This window comes from Jaculus jaculus, chromosome 13 (genome assembly GCF_020740685.1).
Source record: "Jaculus jaculus isolate mJacJac1 chromosome 13, mJacJac1.mat.Y.cur, whole genome shotgun sequence".
NCBI classification, from domain to species: domain Eukaryota; kingdom Metazoa; phylum Chordata; class Mammalia; order Rodentia; family Dipodidae; genus Jaculus; species Jaculus jaculus.
In genome coordinates this window covers 14,447,509-14,466,749 of record NC_059114.1, presented here as the reverse complement: position 1 = coordinate 14,466,749, position 19,241 = coordinate 14,447,509, and the positions used below count along the sequence as shown (strand labels likewise).

At 50.7% G+C, this 19,241-nt stretch overlaps 1 protein-coding gene across 1 annotated transcript in view; it reads left to right on the top strand.

Moving 5' to 3' along the window:
* Trpv4 (transient receptor potential cation channel subfamily V member 4) overlaps positions 1 to 18,474 on the top strand; it is a 56,154-nt gene extending 37,680 nt beyond the window's left edge. The window contains exons 7-16 of the mRNA XM_045132780.1: positions 877 to 1,056; positions 3,212 to 3,370; positions 3,648 to 3,740; positions 3,999 to 4,072; positions 5,306 to 5,471; positions 5,673 to 5,739; positions 9,821 to 10,137; positions 14,877 to 15,004; positions 16,995 to 17,116; positions 17,876 to 18,474. Of these exons, the coding sequence (XP_044988715.1) occupies positions 877 to 1,056; positions 3,212 to 3,370; positions 3,648 to 3,740; positions 3,999 to 4,072; positions 5,306 to 5,471; positions 5,673 to 5,739; positions 9,821 to 10,137; positions 14,877 to 15,004; positions 16,995 to 17,116; positions 17,876 to 18,033 (1,464 nt within the window). The 3' untranslated portion in view covers positions 18,034 to 18,474. The remainder of the gene's footprint in view (positions 1 to 876; positions 1,057 to 3,211; positions 3,371 to 3,647; positions 3,741 to 3,998; positions 4,073 to 5,305; positions 5,472 to 5,672; positions 5,740 to 9,820; positions 10,138 to 14,876; positions 15,005 to 16,994; positions 17,117 to 17,875) is intronic.
* The last annotated feature ends 767 nt before the right edge of the window (positions 18,475 to 19,241 follow it).

The following is a 19,241-nucleotide window of genomic DNA, read 5'->3' as shown; positions in this document are numbered from 1 at the left end:
ACCTGGGTTCAATTCCCCAGTACCCACATAAAGCCAAATGTATGAAATGACACATGTATCTGGGGTTCATTTACAGTGGCTAGAGGCCCTGGCATGCCCATTCTCTATCTGTTTCTCCTTGCAAGTAAATAAAAAAAAGTTTTTTTTTTTTTTTAAGAAGAAGATAGGGCTGGAGAGATGGCTTAGCAGTTAAGGAGCATGCCTGTGAAGCTAAAGGACCCAGATTCTATTCTCCAGGTCCCATATAAGCCAGATACACATGGTAGTGCATGCGTCTGGAGTTCATTTGTAGTGGCTAGAGGTCTGGCATGCCCATTCTCACTCACTATCTTTCTCTCTGTGGCTAGTAAATAAATAAAAACAAGTCTTTTTAAAAAAGAAGATAGGCTGGTTGTGGTGGTGCACACTTTTAATCCCAGCACTCAGGAGGCAGAGGTAGGAGGATTGCCATGAGTTCAAAGCCACCCTGAGACTACATAGTGAATTCCAGGTCAGCCCAGGGCCAGGGTAACACTCTACCTCAAAAAATAAACAAACAAACAAAAAAAAAAACACAAAGGGCTGGAGAGATGGCTTAGCGGCTAAGCACTTGCCTGTGAAGCCTAAGGTCCCCAGTTCGAGGCTCGGTTCCCCAGGTCCCACGTTAGCCAGATGCACAAGGGGGCGCACGCGTCTGGAGTTTGTTTGCAGAGGCTGGAAGCCCTGGTGCGCCCATTCTCTCTCTCTCCCTCTATCTGTCTTTCTGTCTGTGTCTGTCGCTCTCAAATAAATAAAAAAAAAATTTTTAAAAGATACTATAGCTAACATATGTAATGTAATATAAATCATATATGTAATATAGATTAATCTATGACATGCATATGGTCCCCTCTGCAGATCTTTCAGCACATCATCCGGCGGGAGGTGACGGACGAAGACACACGGCACCTCTCACGCAAGTTCAAGGACTGGGCCTACGGACCCGTTTACTCCTCGCTCTATGACCTCTCCTCTCTGGACACGTGTGGGGAAGAGGCATCCGTGCTGGAAATCCTGGTGTACAACAGCAAGATCGAGGTGGGCGCTGGGCTGGGGAAGGAGGCTGGGGCTGGGGGCGGGGGTGCCTCTGTGATCCCAAGTAGGGGGTCTGTGCAAATTCAACACTCAACACTCAACACTGTGTCCAGCACTTGGGGGAAGTAGGCAAGGCTTGTGGGAGGATAAGCTCTCTGCCAGTTAGAGCTTGGTTGGGATCCTGCCTCTGTCATGTACATGCGGAGTGAACTCAGCTTCCTCATTTAAAATGTGAGGATAGCATATATCCCACAGGGCCACTGGGACATCTAGACGAGTTAACACCGGAACAGCTCGTGTCAGCTGTGATTGTTAGCGGTCATTCTAGGGAGCTTTCTGGAATCCCTTCCTTTCCCCTCAGCAGTATTTTGTGAACGTCATTTTGCCCCATTGCATATTGTTATGGAACATCCATACTGCATGTAATACACAGTGCTGTTCTAACGAACTGTTTCTCTGTTGCTGGCAACTTGCTCAGTTATGAAGAGCATGCTACATGGGCTGGAGAGATGGCTTAGTGGTTAAGGCACTTGCCAGCAAAGCCAAAGGACCCAGGTTCAGTTCCCTAGTACCCATGTAAAACTGAATATACAAGGTGGCGCATGTATCTGGAGTTCATTTGCAGGAGCTAGAGGCCGTTGTGTGTCCATTCTCTCTCTATATATCTGCCTCTTTCTCTCTCAAATAAATAAATATAAAAAATATGCTACAGTAACATCTGTGTGACTCCATTGTCACACAAATTCACAGTTATAAAGACATCCAAGTCAGCCAGGCGTGGTGGCGCATGCCTTTAATCCCAGCACTCGGGAGGCAGAGGAAGGAGGATTGCCGTGAGTTTGAGGCCATCCTGAGGCTACATAGTGAATTCCAGGTCAGCCTGGGCCTGAGTGAGACCCTACCTAGAAAAAACAAAACAACAACAACAACAAAAAACCCCAAAAGACATCCAAGTCATTAACAAGAAAGGATGCTGTTCAAATGGGGGGCATGCTAAAGAGTGGGTGCAGGTGGCCTCCCCTCTATCTTTGCCTTGTGTGTGGCTCACTAGCTCTGTCAGCCAGGCACCATCCTCGAAATGTGTCCAGTTGATTTAGCTTAGAGTTTGCAGGTTTAGCATCTCTGGGGTAAACTCTGAGCAACTGCTAGTGCCTGCCAAGGGGAGCTGTATACAGCATGATTGTACAGGGCTCAACTATTGATGTCTGTTTTGGGCCCAGAATTGGAGAACTGTGGTAAGTGAATCATTTATTATGGAAATGTCCGAGTCCTGCTCCTCCAACCTGAAGTTCTGAGCGTGGGGCTGAAGGGAGTTTTCCACTCAGAGCTGGGTGATGGCTGCCGTGGGGACCTCCTGCTGCTGCAGACTCCAGACATGCGCCACTCTATGCATCTGGCTTCGCATGGGCACTGGAGAACGGAGAACCAAACCCAGACCTACAGGCTTTGCAGACAAGTGTCTTCAACTGCAGAGCCGTTTCATTTCTCCCGTCCCTAGAATGAATGTTCTTTTTTTTTTAACTTTTTTTTTTTTGTTTATTTTCATTTATTTGAGAGCAACAGACAGAGAATGAGGCAGAGAGAGAGAGAGAGAGGGAGAGAGAATATGGGCGTGTCAGGGCCTCCAGCCACTGCAAAGGAACTCCAGACACCTGTGTCCCCTTATGCATCTGGCTAACGTGGGTCCTGGGGAATCGAGCCTCAAACCAGGGTTCTTAGGCTTCATAGGCAAGCTCTTAACCGCTAAGCCATCTCTCCAGCCCTAGAGTGAATGTCCTTTAAGGGGCTTTCCAGCTCTGGTTCTGGAACAGGAGGGCAGGGCAAAAATTGAGCAGAACGCTGGCCATGGTGACGCATGCCTTTAATCCCAGCACTCTGGAGGCTCACCGTGAGTTCGAGGCCACTCTGAGACTCCGTAGTGAATTCCAGGTCAGCCTGGGCTAGAGCGAGACCCTACCTTGAAAAACAACAACAAAAATAAATAAGTAAATAAATGAAACAAAACATGCAGAGCTTTGAACGGTGAGCCCAGGAGTTTGGGGCTGGTCCTAAATACCTACTTAGCTCTCTGTGGATCCCAGAGTGTGGCTCCGCTGGGGAAGATCTCTGGGAGCGGAGGGGAGGGAAGTGTGACCCCCAAGTCCCCTACCTCTCACAGAACCGCCACGAGATGCTGGCCGTGGAGCCCATCAACGAGCTGCTGCGGGATAAGTGGCGCAAGTTCGGGGCCGTCTCCTTCTACATCAACGTGGTCTCCTATCTGTGCGCCATGGTCATCTTCACCCTCACTGCCTACTACCAGCCGCTGGAGGGCACTGTGAGTACCCCTGAGAGCCGGGCAGGGAGCGGAGCCTGGGAGGATTGGAGCCCAGCCGGGTCCTCTTGGGTCCTCCTAGGGAGGGACTGGAGAAGGCTGAAGAGTGGTGAGGAAGGTGACCCCAAATATCCGGGGGGCCCCGAGCCATGAGGCCAGGAGGGAGACAGCAAGAAAGAGGAGGCTGCATGGAATCCATATGTTTGGGACGGGGGGGGGGAACATCTGGACGGGGTCAGATGTTAGAGGGGCCCGTGAGAACTTTGCACGCGCTCTGCAGCCGCCCTACCCTTACCGCACTACCATGGACTACCTGAGGCTGGCCGGCGAGGTCATCACGCTCTTCACCGGGGTCCTGTTCTTCCTCACCAATGTGAGTGCCTGTACCCGGTGCCATCCACCTGCCAGGCTTCCTTCTCCTCTCCCTCCTTCCCTCTCTCTCTTCTCCCTTCTCCTCCTCTTCCTCCTTGGGCTCCACCTATATTCCCTTCTCTGCTCTTTCCTACCTGGCAACGATGGAGCCTCCCCGCTTTTCACACTCCCATACTCCGACCTCCCTCCTTCTTCTGTGCCCTCCTCTCCTGTCCTCCTTCTGGCTCCTCCCCGTCACAGGCCTCCTCCGCTCTTCCAGATCAAAGACTTGTTCATGAAGAAATGTCCCGGAGTGAATTCTCTCTTCATTGATGGCTCCTTCCAGCTGCTGTAGTGAGTAGAGGTCCCTGGACATCAGCTTCTGAGTGGAGATGTTCATCGAGATGCCAGGGGAGGGGATGCTATGGGGAGTGAGTTCATGTAGCAGAGCACCCCTAATTGCAAAGGCACCATAAGGCCAAGGTCAGGCAACAGGGTCTTCTGGTTAAAGAAACAGGCTGGGGGCTGGAGGGATGGCTTAGCAGTTAAGGCGCTTGCCTGCAAAGCCAAAGGACCCAGGTTCAATTCCCCAGGACCCACAGTAGCCAGATGCACAAGGGGCGCACGCGTCTGGAGTTCGTTTGCAGTGGCTGGAGGCCCTGGTGCGCCCATTCTCTTTCTCTCTCTCTCTTTCCCTCTTTCTCTGTTAAATAAAATTAAAAAGAAAAAGAAATAGGCTAGTAGCTAGGGAGGGAGTTATGTAGACACCATGGATAGAAATAATCTTGCTAATGACTACTTCAAGTGTTATGGTTGAGAAATTTGAAACTGTCTTTGTTGACTGGGGAGACGTTCTGTGACTGCTTAGTGATGCCTGCCTAGATATGGGCATTACTGTATGTGTGTTGTGTCTTTTCCATTCCTCTTAAATTAGAGCCCTGTGAGATTTATTTAGTCACAAAATCTCTACCAAACACTGAATCTTTCTTTCTCCCTTCCTTCCTTTCTTTTCTTTTTTCTTTCTTTTTTTTTTTTTTTAGATACAGTCTCACTCTAGCCCAGGCTGACCTGGAATTTACTATGTAGTCTCAGGGTGGCCCTCCAACTCACAGTGAACCTCCTACCTGTGCCTCCTGAGTACTGGGATTATAGGCATGCACCATCACGCCCAGCTTTCTTTAGCAATTCTCAAAGAATGTTACTTTGGGAGTCTTGTAGGGCCTCAGAGCCAATTCATAAAGAGCCCAGCTACTCCATTACTCTTCTGGGATTTGAAATTATTTTATTTATTTATGAGAGAGAGAGAGAATGGGCGTGCCAGGGCCTCCAGCCACTGCAAACAGACTCCAGATGCGTGCAGCCCCTTGTGCATCTGGCTTATGTGGGTCCTGGGGAGTCAAACTTGGGTGCTTTGGCTTTGCAGGCAAATGCCTTAACCACTAAGCCATCCCTCCAGCCCTTTTCTGGGATTTAGAAAGCACTGGGATGTCCTGGTCCCCTGGAGGCCTGGGGAACATAATCTCCCTCCCTGAGGTCTCATTGCCCCTCCCTCCTCTGGCCCCTCTTTCGGGGGTGGCTGCCCAATAGCTTCATCTACTCGGTGCTGGTGATAGTGTGCGCGGCCCTGTACCTGGCGGGAATCGAGGCCTACCTGGCTGTCATGGTCTTCGCTCTGGTCCTGGGCTGGATGAACGCCCTTTACTTCACTCGCGGCCTGAAACTGACAGGGACCTACAGCATCATGATCCAGAAGGTATGGAGGGGGATGGGCGCACCATACCTACCATGCACCTGTCTTACGTGCCAGCAGACCTGAGGACATAGGCATGGTGGGCAGCAGGCCCAGTCCAGCGTGGGGACAAGGGTGGGCAAGAAGTGTGGGATGGAGGAGGGGTGCACAGTAAGGAACCCATGCTCGCTCTTCTCCTCCGCAATCTCCCCTGGACGGCGTTAGATCCTCTTCAAAGACCTCTTCCGCTTCTTGCTCGTCTACCTGCTCTTCATGATTGGCTACGCTTCAGGTGAGCCGTGGTGCCCGGGCGGGCTGGCGGCAGTGGGGGTGGCGCTGGTGGATCACGAGACCTGGCCCAGTAGCCCTCATGGAGTAAGGACAAGGAGCAGCACTGGGGAGCTCCCAGGGTCGCGTCGAGACCACACCTGACTCATTCCTGCGCCCAGCCAGCTGCAAGGCAATATCAACCCCTTTCATTGACAAGGAAACTGGGGTGTAGAGAACTTGACCAAGCTGTTCATGTTTCAGAGCTAGTTAGGGGGCTGGAGAGATGGCCTAGCGACTAAGGTGCTTGCCTACGAAGCCTGAGGACCCAGGTTCGATTCCCCGGGACCCACATAAGTCAGATGCATTTGGTGACACATGCATCTGGAATTTGTTTGCAATGGCTAGAGGCCCATTCTCTCTCTCTCTGTCTCTTTTCTTCTTCTTCTTTTTTTTTTTTTTTTTTTCAGTTTTTCGAGGTAGGGTCTCACTCTGGTCCAGGCTGACCTGGAATTCACTATGTAGTCAGGGTGGCCTCGAACTCACGGTGATCCTCCTACCTCTGCCTCCCGAGTGCTGGGATTAAAGGCGTGTGCCACCACGCCCAGCCCATTCTCTCTTTGTAATAAATAAATAAATGTTTTTTTTTAAAGAGCTAGTTAGTATAAAGCTGGCTTTGTTATGGGATAGGGGTTGTGTTGGGAGTTCAGGAATGGAGTTCTTGAACCCCAAACCCTGAGTACGTGTTTGTATTCAACCAAAGAATCGGGCAAACCAGACTGAGAAGAATAATTATTAAATTATTATATTTATTTAGGGAAGTATAAAAACCAAGGGAAGGAAAATTGATACACCCCCATGCTGTGAGAGCCCAAGTGGGTCTGGAAGAAATGTGAAGAGAGATTTAGAGAGAAAAGAAAAGAAAGTGGAGGGCAGGAGTGGGTAGAGAAAGGTGTGTGTGTGGGGGGGTTCTCCCCTTGTCTCAGCCCAGCCGGGACAGTCATCAGAACCTGGAAGTTCAGGAATGAAGAATGGGCAGCCAAGAGAGCCTTTGTCCCTGGTAAGAATCTATTTAGAAGCTTATTGTAGTGGGCTTCACCCTGAGGCTCAGGGGAGCCAGAGTGAGGACAGGCTGGTCTGGGCTAGGGGCTAGCTCTAGAAGAGGCCATCCGTAATGTATCCGACCACAGTGTCAGGATCAGATTTAAATTCTGGGAAGGGGGACTCTTCCCTCCCAGGAGAGAGCTCAGGTTGTTTGTGGAAGAAATGGATCTAGGGAACTCTTTAGGTCAGAGACAAGTCAGATCATCCTTTGATCTCTAGCAAAGTGGAGACAGCAAGGGCAGACATTCCTGCCTGTACCTTTGGGGCCCAGTCACCCTAAGCTACCTAACGAAGCTACCTGACTCCTTCTCGGCACATGAGCTGTTTTTCAAAGGAAGCTACGAGAACACAGTCGCGTGTGAAATGCCCACGGGTATCACCGGGTCAGCGGAGCAGCGCTGATGGAATGAGGCGTGGCTGACCTTTGGATGGTCCCCATGTCAGTGGCCAGCCAGCTGGACTAGAGGGATGGTCTCAGCTGGGGGACGTGGCTGTCTTTACCTGCGGTCACTCAGCCTCCCAAGGGCAAGCTCTGGCTCATTCATGTGGGAGGCTTCCGGTCCCACTACCGCATTGAATGAAGCCCAGCCTGGCCCAGCGTCGCTGTGTTGGCCAAAGCAAGTGCCAGGCCAGTCCCCATTCAGCCGGACTTAAGTAGATCCCATCCCCCGGAGGCACAGGCTGCACTGATAGAATGCTGATCTGTCCCTTCAGATGTCTCTCAATGGCACCAGGATGCCACAATGAGGCATTCAAGGACTGCCGCGACATAGGCCGTGTGCAGAGGACGAGGCCAGTCCCTGAAAACTGGGTGGTCAATGCCGTGTACGTAAGGAGGGAAGTGGGCAGCGAAGGAGGCACCAGGCCACAGACCCGTCTGGGCAGGTTCACGCGGGGACTGGCTTGGCAGCTGGGATGGGATAAAAGCAATATTTTAACCAGATGGGGGCGTGCAGCCCTGTTTGAATTATTTGGGGCAAGCACATGGGGAGATAGGAAGAGGGTCAGTGTTCCCCTCCCAGGGGGAAGGCCAGTGAGAACTAGTCAGGGTTCAGCAAAGTGGGAAGTCGGCCCTACTCCCTTGTCCAGATATGGGAACGGAGGCAGAAGAAACGGGACTAAAGGGCTGGAGAGATGGCTCAGAGGTTAAGGCACTTGCCTGCAAAGCCTAAGGACCCAGGTTCGAGTCTCCAGTACCCACATAAAGCCCGATGCACTAGGTGGCTCATGCTCCTGGAGTTCATTTGCAGTAGCTGGAGGCCCTAGCATGCCCATACTCTTTCTCCATCCATCTCATTCTCTCTTCTCTCTAAAAAAGAAAGGAAGGCAGAAAATTTAAAAAGAAATGAGGCCTAAAGCTGCGATATAGTGGTCAACTTTGTCCCTGGCCTTCTGTTAGAGCACACTGGGGCCTGATATAACAGGGTCAGGTCCCCCTGTTGTGTCCACAGCAGACATTCCTGATGGATCACAGGATGCTTTTTTCTGACCAGGTCTCAGACTCACAGTGTTCCAGCACCCCACCCGTTACACACAGATAGCATTGCTGTGTGAACCGAAACACGTTGATCGCAGTCTCTGGGTGGAGATTGTATGATATTGTATGCTCGAACCTCCCCACTCCCCATGCCCTAGGGACAGCTTGTTGCTGCTAAAATTTTGAAGCTCCAGCTACAGGATATGTGGCCAAGATCATCTTGAGATGTCTGCAGGCTCGAGGGCCTCAGAGAGCGTAGTTGCTGGGATGGGCAGGATGGGTGCCTGGTTTCAGCCTCGTATGGCCCTCCTGGGTCACTGTGGAGGGGTTAGCAAGAGCCTGGGTGGCAGCTTGTCCTCAGGAGTGCCCCCAAGACTTCTGCAAACTGAGACAGTTGTTGATGACATGTGAGGCGGGATAGATCTGCCCACAGGTACCAGTATGCCTGCCTCTCCAGCTATACCCAGTAGTAATTTCTTTCCTTCTTTTTCTTTTTTTTTTTTAGGGGGTGGGAAGTTTTTTATTTATTTGAAAGAGAGAGAGAGAGAGAGAGAGAGAGAGAGGAGGGAGGAGAGAATAGGCATGTCAGTGCCTCCAGCTATTGCAAGCAAACTCCAGATGCATGCGCCACTTTGTGCATCTGGCTTACATGGGTACTGGGGAATCAAACCTGGGTCCTTAGGCTTCAAAGGCAAGTGCCTTAACCATCCCAGTCCTGTTTATTTGTGCTTTTTAAATTTTTATTTATTTATGAGAGAGAGAGGGAGAGGGAGAGAGAAGAAGGTAACAAGAGAGAATGGCCATGCCAGGTACTCCAGCTAATGCAAATGAACTCCAGATGCATGTACCACCTTGTGTATCTAGCTTATGTGGGTCCTGGGGTATCCAAGTTGGGTCCTTTGGTTTTCAAACAAGCTCCTTAACAACTAAGACGTATCTCCAGCCTGTTTTTTTTTTTTAATTTAATTTTTTAAGATATTTATTTATTTATTTTTTATTAACATTTTCCATGGTTATAAAAAAATATCCCATGGTAATACCCTCCCCCCACACTTTCCTCTTTGAAATTCCATTCTCCATCATATTACCTCCCCCCAATTTTTTTTTTTTTTTTTTTTGAAGTAGGGTCTCACTGTAGTCCAGGCTGGCCTGTAATTTGACTCCGGAGTCTCCAGCTGGCCTTGAATTCACAGCGATCCTCCTACCTCTCCCTGCCTTCTAAATGCTGGGATTAAAGGCATGCATCACCATGCCCAGCCCCAGTTGTAACAACTCTGGATCTTGCCACATGTGCCTTGGGGGAAACTGGCCCTGATTAGGCAGGACTGGACCCCTAACTTCTCAGTAAGGTTGGGGAAAGAAGAAAGACTTCTGAGTGCTGAGGACCTACCTGTGCCTCCTGGCTTGCCTTTCCACTGGGTGAACTGGGCCAGCCTCAGCTTTCCTCCCCTTTCATCCAGTGGGAATGCCACCATCACGTTTCACCCTCAGCAAAGCCCTCTCCACCCCACCGCCCCTCCTGCAGCCCTGGTCACACTCCTGAACCCATGTGCCAACATGAAGGTGTGTGACGAGGATCAGACCAACTGCACGGTGCCCACATACCCGGCGTGCCGTGACAGCGAGACCTTCAGCACTTTCCTGCTGGACCTCTTCAAGCTGACCATCGGCATGGGCGACCTGGAGATGCTGAGCAGCGCCAAGTACCCCGTGGTCTTCATCCTCCTGCTGGTCACCTACATCATCCTCACCTTCGTGCTCCTGCTGAACATGCTCATCGCCCTCATGGGCGAGACCGTGGGCCAGGTCTCCAAAGAGAGCAAACACATCTGGAAGCTTCAGGTAAGGCCAGGGCCAGGCTGGGCTTCCCCCAGTTCCGCTCACGCCACGCTGCCTCCACCGCCCCCCCCCCCACCAGGCTGTGAAATTGTCTCAGAGCCGGTGTGTGTGTGTGTGTGTGTGTGTGTGTCTGTGTGAGATATGAAGTGCGTTGTGCACAAGGAGGATGTTGGCTTTTCTCCTCTGTCACCTTAATCATCTGGAGCAGAGCTTCTTTCTGAACCTAGCGCTTGCTGTTTTCTGGTTAGACTGGCTGATCAGGGAACCCCAGCAATCCTCCTGCCTCTGCCCACCTCAGTGCTGGAATTAAAAACCATGCCTGGCTTAAAAAAAAAGTTTAATTAATTTTTTTTTTTTTTACTTTTTAAAAACATTTTATTTATTTGAGAGAGAGAGAGAGAGAGAGAGAGAGGAGGGGAGGGAGAAGAGGCAGAGAGAGAGAGAATGGGTGAAGGGCCTCCAGCCACTGCAAACAAACTCCACATGCATGCACCACCTCATGCTTCTAGCTTATGTGGGTACTGGGGAATCAAACCTGAGTCCTTAGGCTTCACAGGCAAGCACCTTAACTGCTAAGCCTTCTCCAACCCCTAATTTTTATTTTTATTTTTTAAATTGATTTATAAACACACACACATGGAGAGAGAGAGAAAGGGAGAGAATGGGCACACCAGGGCCTCTAGCCACTGCAAACACATTCCCAGACACATGTACCACCTTGTGCATCTGGCTTATGTGGGATCTCCAGCCCTAGTTTTTTTTTTTTTTTAGATGATGGCAATGATTTTCATATATTCCAAACCCATCTCCTCTTTTATTAGCATATTTCATTAGTATGGTACATTCACTGCAATTACTGAACACATATTCAGCCCTAGTTTTTTAAAAAAGATATTTTGCTGGGCTGGAGAGATGGCTTAGTGGTTAAGGTGCTTGCCTGTAAAGCCAAAGGACCCAGGTTCAATTCCCCAGGACCCATGTAAGCCAGGTGGTGCATGCATCTGGAGTTCATCTGCAGCAGCTGGAGCTGGCATACCCATTCTCTCATTCCCTCCCTCTGCCTCTTTCTTTCAAATAAAAAAATATTAATTTATTTGAGAGAAGGAGGGGAGAGAGAAAGAGAGAGGGAGAGAGAGAATGAGAGTGGGTGCATCAGGGCCTCCGGCCACTGCAAACAAACTCCAGATGTCTGCTCGCCTTGTGCATCTGGCTTTACGTGGGTCCTGGGGAATGAAACCTGGGTCCTTTGGCTCAGCTGGCAAGCGCCTTAACTGCTAAGCCATCTCTCCAGCCCCCATGCCTAGCTTCTTATGGGAGTGCTAAGGGTTAAACTTATGTCTTCTGCTTGCACAGTAAGTGCTTTCCTACTCAGTCATCTCCCGAGCCCTTGTTTCATTTATTTACTTTTCCGAGTGCTCTCAGCTTCATCTGCGGTCCAGCTGTTGGGACCCAGTTGGCTCCAGCTAGTATGAATGCATGACTGGTGTTTGCACAAAAAGCATGCTCAGAGTATCCTTCCAATTCTCTCTCTCAAGTAAAAAAAAAAAAGAAAGAAAGAAAGAAAATAAAAGAAAAAAGGCATTGAGAGATGGCTTAGCGGTTAAGGCACTTGCCTGCGAAGCCTAAGGACTCATGTTCGACTCTCCAGATTCCACATAAGCCAGATGCACAAAGGTGAGGTAAGTGCAAGGTTGCACATGCCCATTAGGTGGCACAAGTGTATGGCGTTAGATTTCAGTAGCTGAGGTCCTGGTGTGCAAATTCTCTCTCTCTAAAATAAATAAATAGGGCTGGAGAGATGGCTTAGCGGTTAAGCGCTTGCCTGTGAAGCCTAAGGACCCCGGTTCAAGGCTCGGTTCCCCAGGTCCCACATTAGCCAGATGCACAAGGGGGTGCATGCGTCTGGAGTTCGTTTGCAGAGGCTGGAAGCCCTGGTGCGCCCATTCTCTCTCTCTCCCTCTATCTGTCTTTCTCTCTGTGTCTGTCGCTTTCAAATAAATAAATAAAAATTTAAAAAAAATTGTTAAAATAAATAAATAAATCGTTGAGGCCCAGATTTAGAAAAGATAGAAGTTCATTTGCTGATGGTTTTGGAGGTCTGAGACTGTGACACCGTATCTTGCAAGGGCTTCTGCTCATCCTGTCCTGGCAGAGGGCATGCTTGGCGAGACTGCAGCATCTCTCAGAGCAAGGCTATCTCTTCGCTTTCTTGTAATGGCATTAAGGCTGCCATGGGGGCTCGGCCTAGGCTATATGTTAACACTAAACTACCAACTCTACTGAACCTGGGCCAGCAGGCTTTACACACAAGAGACTTTAACCACTGAGCCATCTCCCCAACATTCAAACCACAGCAGAAAAGATCCACATTTTTTTTTTTTTGTTATTTATTTTTGAGAGCGAGAAAGAGAGAGAGAATGGGCGCACCAAGGCCTTTCAGGGAACGAACTCCAGGTGCTTGCGTCCCTTGTGCGCATGTGCAGCATTGCGTGCTTGCATCACTTCATCTGGCTGCATGGGACCTGGAGATTTGAACATGCATTATTAAGCTTCGCAGGCAAGTGCCTTAACCACTAAGCCATCTCTCCAACCTAGCATTCACACTTTAATGGGGGGGGGGAGTTCCATGCTAAGCCTATGCCCCACTGTGACTCAAAACCCTATGAGCCACCCTCCTCTGCATTCTGGTGGTGGTGGTGGGGTGCGGGGCACGCAGCATTTACTGGGCACCCTGAGCATGGTGTCACCATGGAGCACACAGCCCAGAAGCTGCTGACTGGACTTTTCCAAGGGTTTCTTTGCGGTTCTGGAAGGCAGAGGCTCCCGCACAGGGTGTTTTCCCCAAACCAGACAGTCACCGTAAATGGGTGCCGTCACAGGGCAGGCACAGCAGAGTCCACGTTTACTCAGCATGCTTCAAGGAAATAATGCCGGGAGGCAAAAGAAGCCCCCAAGGTCAACCCCCAAAGTCCTGCTCTCTGGGCATGAGGGGAAACTGCCCAGGCCTGCCGGCGAGCTTTACCCACACTGCTTTCCCTTCTGGGGCCTCAGTTTCCCCCAGGCCACCCTATTTCCAAATAAGATGCTAAGAGATTCCTTGGGGAGATGGCTCAGTCAGAAGGTGCTTGGTGGACTGGAGGGATGGATTAGTGGTTAAGGTGCTTGCCTGGGAAGCCTAAGGATCCAGGTTTGATTCCCTAGAATCCATGTAAACCAGATGCACATAGTGACATTAGGTTTCTGGAGTTCATTTGCAGTGGCCAGAGGCCCTGGTTCACCCATTGTCTCTCTCTCAAACATATATATATATTTAAGAAATTGCTTGCTGTGTAAGCATGAGGACTTGAGACCAGATCCTTCGCAGTTGCTCTACTCAGGAGGCAGAAGTAGAAGGATCACTGTGAGTTTGAGGCCACCCTGAGACTACATAGTGAAGTCCAGGTCAGCCTGGGCTAGAGTGAGACCCTACCTCGAAAAACCAAAAATCAAAAATCAAAATAAATCATAACAATAATGTGGAGTATAACAGAGGAAAACACCTAACACTAACTTCTGGCCTCTGCGTGCACATCTCCACACACATATGAACGTGCATACACACCACACCACACACACAAACATGGGAAAAGTGAAAGAGAGAGAGGAAAAGAGAGATTCCTTATAAAAGTCCTGATTCCTGGCCTTCTGTGAAATACCGAGGCTGGGCAAGACAAGGTCAACCTTGTGGCCTGGTAGCCTTAGATCGGGTTGGGTTGGATCAGGTGAGAGGTCGCTCTCCCTACTCCTGGCATCTGCTCTCTGCTGAGCCCAGACCGTGCCCTCCTCAGCCCCCGTGTTCTCAACACCAGGTGGCCACACCTGCGTGTGATGCAGACCTGGCTGGAGGCCATGCTGCCCCTGGTTCTGACTCTTTTTCTTGGTGGTCTTCCTGCCGGCCGCCAGGGTCAGTTTTCTGCCCACCCTCATCTGCTGCCTGACTTCTGCCATCTTTAAAATATTTTATTTATTTATTTGAAGAGGGAGGGAGGGAGGAGAGAGAGAGAGAAAGAAACCAATACAAAGAGAGAGGGCTGGAGAGATGGTTTAGTGGTTAAGGGTTTGCCTGCAAAGCCAAAGGACCCACGTTCGATTCCCCATGACCCAGGTAAATCAGATGCACAAGGTGGAGCATGTGTCTGGCTGGAGTTCCTTTACAGTGGCCAAAGGCCCTGGTATGCCCATTGTCTCTTTCAAATTAATAAAACAAAATAAATTAGAAAGAGAGATGGTGCATCAGGGCCTCTAGCCTCTGCAAACATACTCCAGATGCATGTGCCACCTTGTGCCTCTGGCTTACGTGGGTACTGGGGAATCAAACATGGATCCTTATAAAGAATCAAAGTTTTCTCGGTGTGGTAGCACACGCCTTTAATCCCAGCACTTGGAAGGTTGAGATAGGAGGATTGCTGTGAGTTCGAGGCCACCCTGAGACTACATAGTGAATTCCAGGTCAGCCTGAGCTAGAGTGAGACCCTACCAAAAAGAAAGAAAGAAAGAAAGAAAGAAAGAAAGAAGGGAGGGAGGGAGGGAGGGAGGGAGGGAGGGAGGAAGGAAGGAAGGAAGGAAGGAAGGAAGGAAGGAAGGAAGGAAGGAAGGAAGGAAGGAAGAAAAGAAAGAACCGAGTTTACTTGGTTCAAGGCTCCCATGCATCTGGGGCAGGCTGGGAGGGTAACAGGCACCCTTCCCTCCACCCGTCTCTGCAGTGGGCCACCACCATCCTGGACATTGAACGCTCCTTCCCCGTGTTCCTGAGGAAAGCTTTCCGCTCCGGGGAGATGGTGACCGTGGGCAAAAGCTCGGATGGCACTCCGGATCGCAGATGGTGCTTCAGGTGAGGCCGGGCTGGCAGAACTCAACCACCCAGGAAGGTGGGAGCCGGGCTGCATCCACTCGGGGCAGAGGCTCAGCTCCCCTGGTGGCTGCTCCCGGGGCCCCGCCCATCAGTCTTGGGTCAGTCAGCCTGCTTCCATGGCCTCAGTCCCTTTGCCTGTGAAATGGGAGCAGTGACAGCACTGCCTCCAAGGCCAGCTGTACAACTGGGTTGGCACTGAGAAGTCTCTGCCCAGCATCCCTCACCCATTGGGACGCTCGCTCACTCTTCTGATCCTTGCTGAGGGTGGCAGAGACCTGGCGCAGGTGCCCCAACGCATTGCCCTCTGTCCACCAACAATGGGCGAGAGCCTATGTGGTGGCTGAGGAGATCAGCCTGGGATAGAGTGAGACCAAAAAAAAAAAAAAAATAATAATAATAATAATTTTTTTTTAAAAAAAAAGAAAAAAAATCAGATCCCAGGGCTTGGAACTTTTTCAACTCTTTTTTTGGGGAGGAGGGGGTTTGAGGTAGGGTCTCACTCTAGCCCAAGCTGACTTGGAACTCACCCTAGTCCCAGACTAGCCTCGAACGCATAGATCCTCCTACCTCTGCTTTCAGAGTTCCGGGATTAAAGGCAATCACACTCTAGATGTCTTGCCTTTGAAGGCCACGTATACCTTGTAAAGAGGTCGCCAGCATGTGGCATAAACCTGACCTTTGCAGTCAGGCCGAGTCAGTTTCCGCATCTGTTGAGTGGGGCAGTAATCATCCGCCTCCGCAAGTGACTAGGCAGTTCTGCTCAGTCTGAATTCAGAGTTCAAATGCTAACTCTGTGTCATATCAGCTTTGTGACCTTGGAAACGCAGCCTAACAACAAGCCTCACGGTCGTCATCTGTATAATGGGAACAGCAAATGTACCTTCTTGCTGAGTCCTGGCACGCAGACGCTGCTCGAAAAACAGAGGTTGTGTGGGCTGTGACAGAACCCATGTAAAAGTAAGACGCTGTTGCAGGTATCTGAAATCCCAGCATGCCCCTGGCAAGAAGGGAAGTGGAGAGCAGCCAGGCGTGGTGGCGTACGCCCTTAATCCCAGCACTCAGGAGGCAGAGGTAGGAGGATCGCCATGAGTTCAAGGCCACCCTGAGACTCCATAGTGAATTCCAGGTCAGCCTGGACTAGTGTGAGATCCTACCTAAAAAAAAAAAAAAAGAAAGAAAAAAAAAGAGGAAATTATGTCAAGGAACGTGTCTGCCAAAGAAGGAATGGATCAAGTATGGTAGGTCTGTATAGTGGTATAATATTTGGCCATTAAGAGGAATGCAGTTTGAATCCCTGCTATAGGGTGGATGAACCTTATAAACATTATGCTAAGTAAAAAAAAAAAAAAGAAGCCAGTCACCCAAGGTATGGTTTCATTAATAGGAAATCTCCAGCAGAGGCAGGGGGTAGGGGAGGGGAGAGGGAGTCATTGTTTAATGGGTACAGAAAATGTTTGGAAGTCGATGGTGGCACTTGCTTGTTGCTCCACATTGTGACTGTGGGTCATGATGCTGGGTTGTATACTTAAAGGTGATTAGAATGGCAAATTTTGCTATGTATAAATATATGTGTATGTGTGTGTGTATATATATGTATATATATAATATTTTATTAATTTATTTGAGAGCGAGAGAGAAAGAGAGAATGAGAGAAGCAGATAGAAAGGGAGAGAGAATGGGTGCCCCATGGCCTCCAGCCACTGCAGACAAGCCCTAAGTCCATGTGCCACCTTGTACATCTGGCGTATGTGGGTCCTGGGGAATCGAACCCGGGTCGTTAGGCTTCACTTGCAAGTGCCTTCATTGCTAAACTATCTCTCCAACCCCTGTTATGCAAATTTTATCATTATAGGACAAAACCAGGAGGTATGCTGGGAGCGATAGTGCAGAGAGGCCATCTGGAGGTGGGGACAGGAAGCCATGGGGGGGGTTCCTCTGACCCTCTGCTCCCCCCATCCCCGCACCACAGGGTGGATGAGGTGAACTGGTCGCACTGGAACCAGAACCTGGGCATTATCAACGAAGATCCGGGCAAGAACGACACGTACCAGTACTACGGTTTCTCGCACACTGTGGGCCGCCTCCGGAGGGGTGAGCTGGGGGCTCAGTGTGTATGGGGAGGGCTTAGTGTCCATGTGTGCAGAATGGGGAGGTGGGGTGGGTTGCCAGTGGACTCCCGTGTGGCATGTGAATGCCTGGGGCAACCTACTTTTGTGGCTTCAGCCTGACTCTATACACCCAGCCAAGAGGTGGCGGTGAGAAATCAAGAGGAGATTCTCCCTGAACCCCATGGTGGAGAAGCCCTTCCTATTTTCCCACTGCACTTTGAGGGCAAGAGAGGCCAAGGAAGAGGACATGGCACCCAGGGCACTCTGACTTAAGTTTAAATCCTTGTTCCTCCCTGCACCCCTGTGGGCTCTTGGGCAGACATCTTGATCTCTAAGAGCATGTTTTTTTTTTTTTTTTTTTGCCTCTTTAAAATGGGCATAATAGTTATGTGCCTATTTTTCTTCTTTATTTTTATTTATTTATTTGGGAGCAACAGACAGAGAGAGAAAGAAGCAGATAGAGAGAGAGAGAGAGAGAATGGGTGTGCCAGGGGCTTCTAGCCACTGCAAACGAACTCCAGACGCGTGCGCCACCTTGTTTATCTGGCTAACGTGGGTCCTGGGGAATCAAGCTTCGAACCAGGGTCCTTAGGCTACACAGGTAAGCACTTAACCGCTAAGCCATCTCTCCAGCGCAGTTATGTGCCTGTTTTAGATCACTGTAGCGTTCCAAGTACACAGTGGTGCGCAATGCGTACACAGGCTCTGTGCCAACTCTCACCCCCCCATACTCACTGTCCAGATCGCTGGTCATCCGTGGTGCCCCGCGTGGTGGAGCTGAACAAGAACTCGAGCCCAGACGAGGTGGTGGTACCCCTGGACAACCTAGGGAACCCCAGCTGTGATGGCCCCCAGCAGAGTTATCACCCCAAATGGAGGACTGAAGATGCCCCGCTCTAGGGGCCGCAACAGGGGCCAGGCCCCTGCCCCACCCACTTCTGTCCACCTGCAGTCCGGCAGCCTTGCTGCGTGTGTCCCCGGAGGTGAGGGCCCGCGGAGATGCTGGGGAGGCCCCAGGACCCTCTGGTCCCTAAGCTTCCGGTCCCCTGGCTCCACCTCCTCCCATGGGGCTCCTGGGACCTGTGTCACTCCCATGGAGTCACCTAAACCAGTGCCTTCAGGACTCTGGGCCCCCTGCCCCGTCTCGCCGTTATTTATTGCTCTGCGCTCAGGAAAGTGGCACAGCAGGACCCCACCCCTGGCTGGAACCTGGTGAAGCCTTGGCCGGGCCTGTGCACATCAGTGGCATGGGGCTCTGTGCAGCCCAGTCTGGGGTGGGCACGCCTTCTGGGCTGTGTAGAGTCTGGGGCTGTTGGTGCTCAATAAACGTTCATTCATCCATGGTGGGCGTGGTGGGGCTGCCGGGAGGTGGGGAGCGGGGGTAGAGGCAGGCATGGGTGATGCAGGCCTTTAATCCCAGCACTCGGGAGGCAGAGGTAGGAGGATCGCCATGAGTTCGAGGCCACCCTGAGACTCCATAGTGAATTCCAGCCTGGGCGAGAGTAAAACCCTAAGACCCTCTGTCAAAACAAAACAAAACAAAACAAACAAACAAAAGGTGGTTTCTTGAGATGAGGGTGAGATTGGAGTGGCACCGTGGGAGGCCGAGCTGAAGGGAAGAGGGAAGGGAGTGATTCTGATGGGGAGAGGTGACACTGGTCAGGGCGGAGTAAGAGTGAAGGGGAGGCCTGGGGAGATGGCTCAGTGGTTCAGGCACTTGCCTGCTAAAGCCTGAGGACTCATGTTCAACTCCTCAGATCCCATGTAAGCCAGACGCACGAGGTGACACAAGCGGGCAAGGTCTCACATACGCACAAGGTGACACGCGTCTGGAACTTGATTACAGTGGCTGGAGGCCCTGGCATGCCAATTCTCTCTCTCTCTCTGACATAAAAAAAGACCAGTTTGTTGGGCTTGCTTACGAGAGAGAGAGAGAGAGAGAGAGGGAGAGAGTGAAGGGAACAGTAATGCCAGCGAGGAGTGATTAGACTGGTCAGGGAAGAGTAAAGGTGGTGGCTGGTCCCAGGAGAGGCAAGAGTAACATTGCTGGGGGACAGTGGTGTTGGGCTAATGCCGGAGGGGCCACTGCAGGCTCCTGACACAAGGAG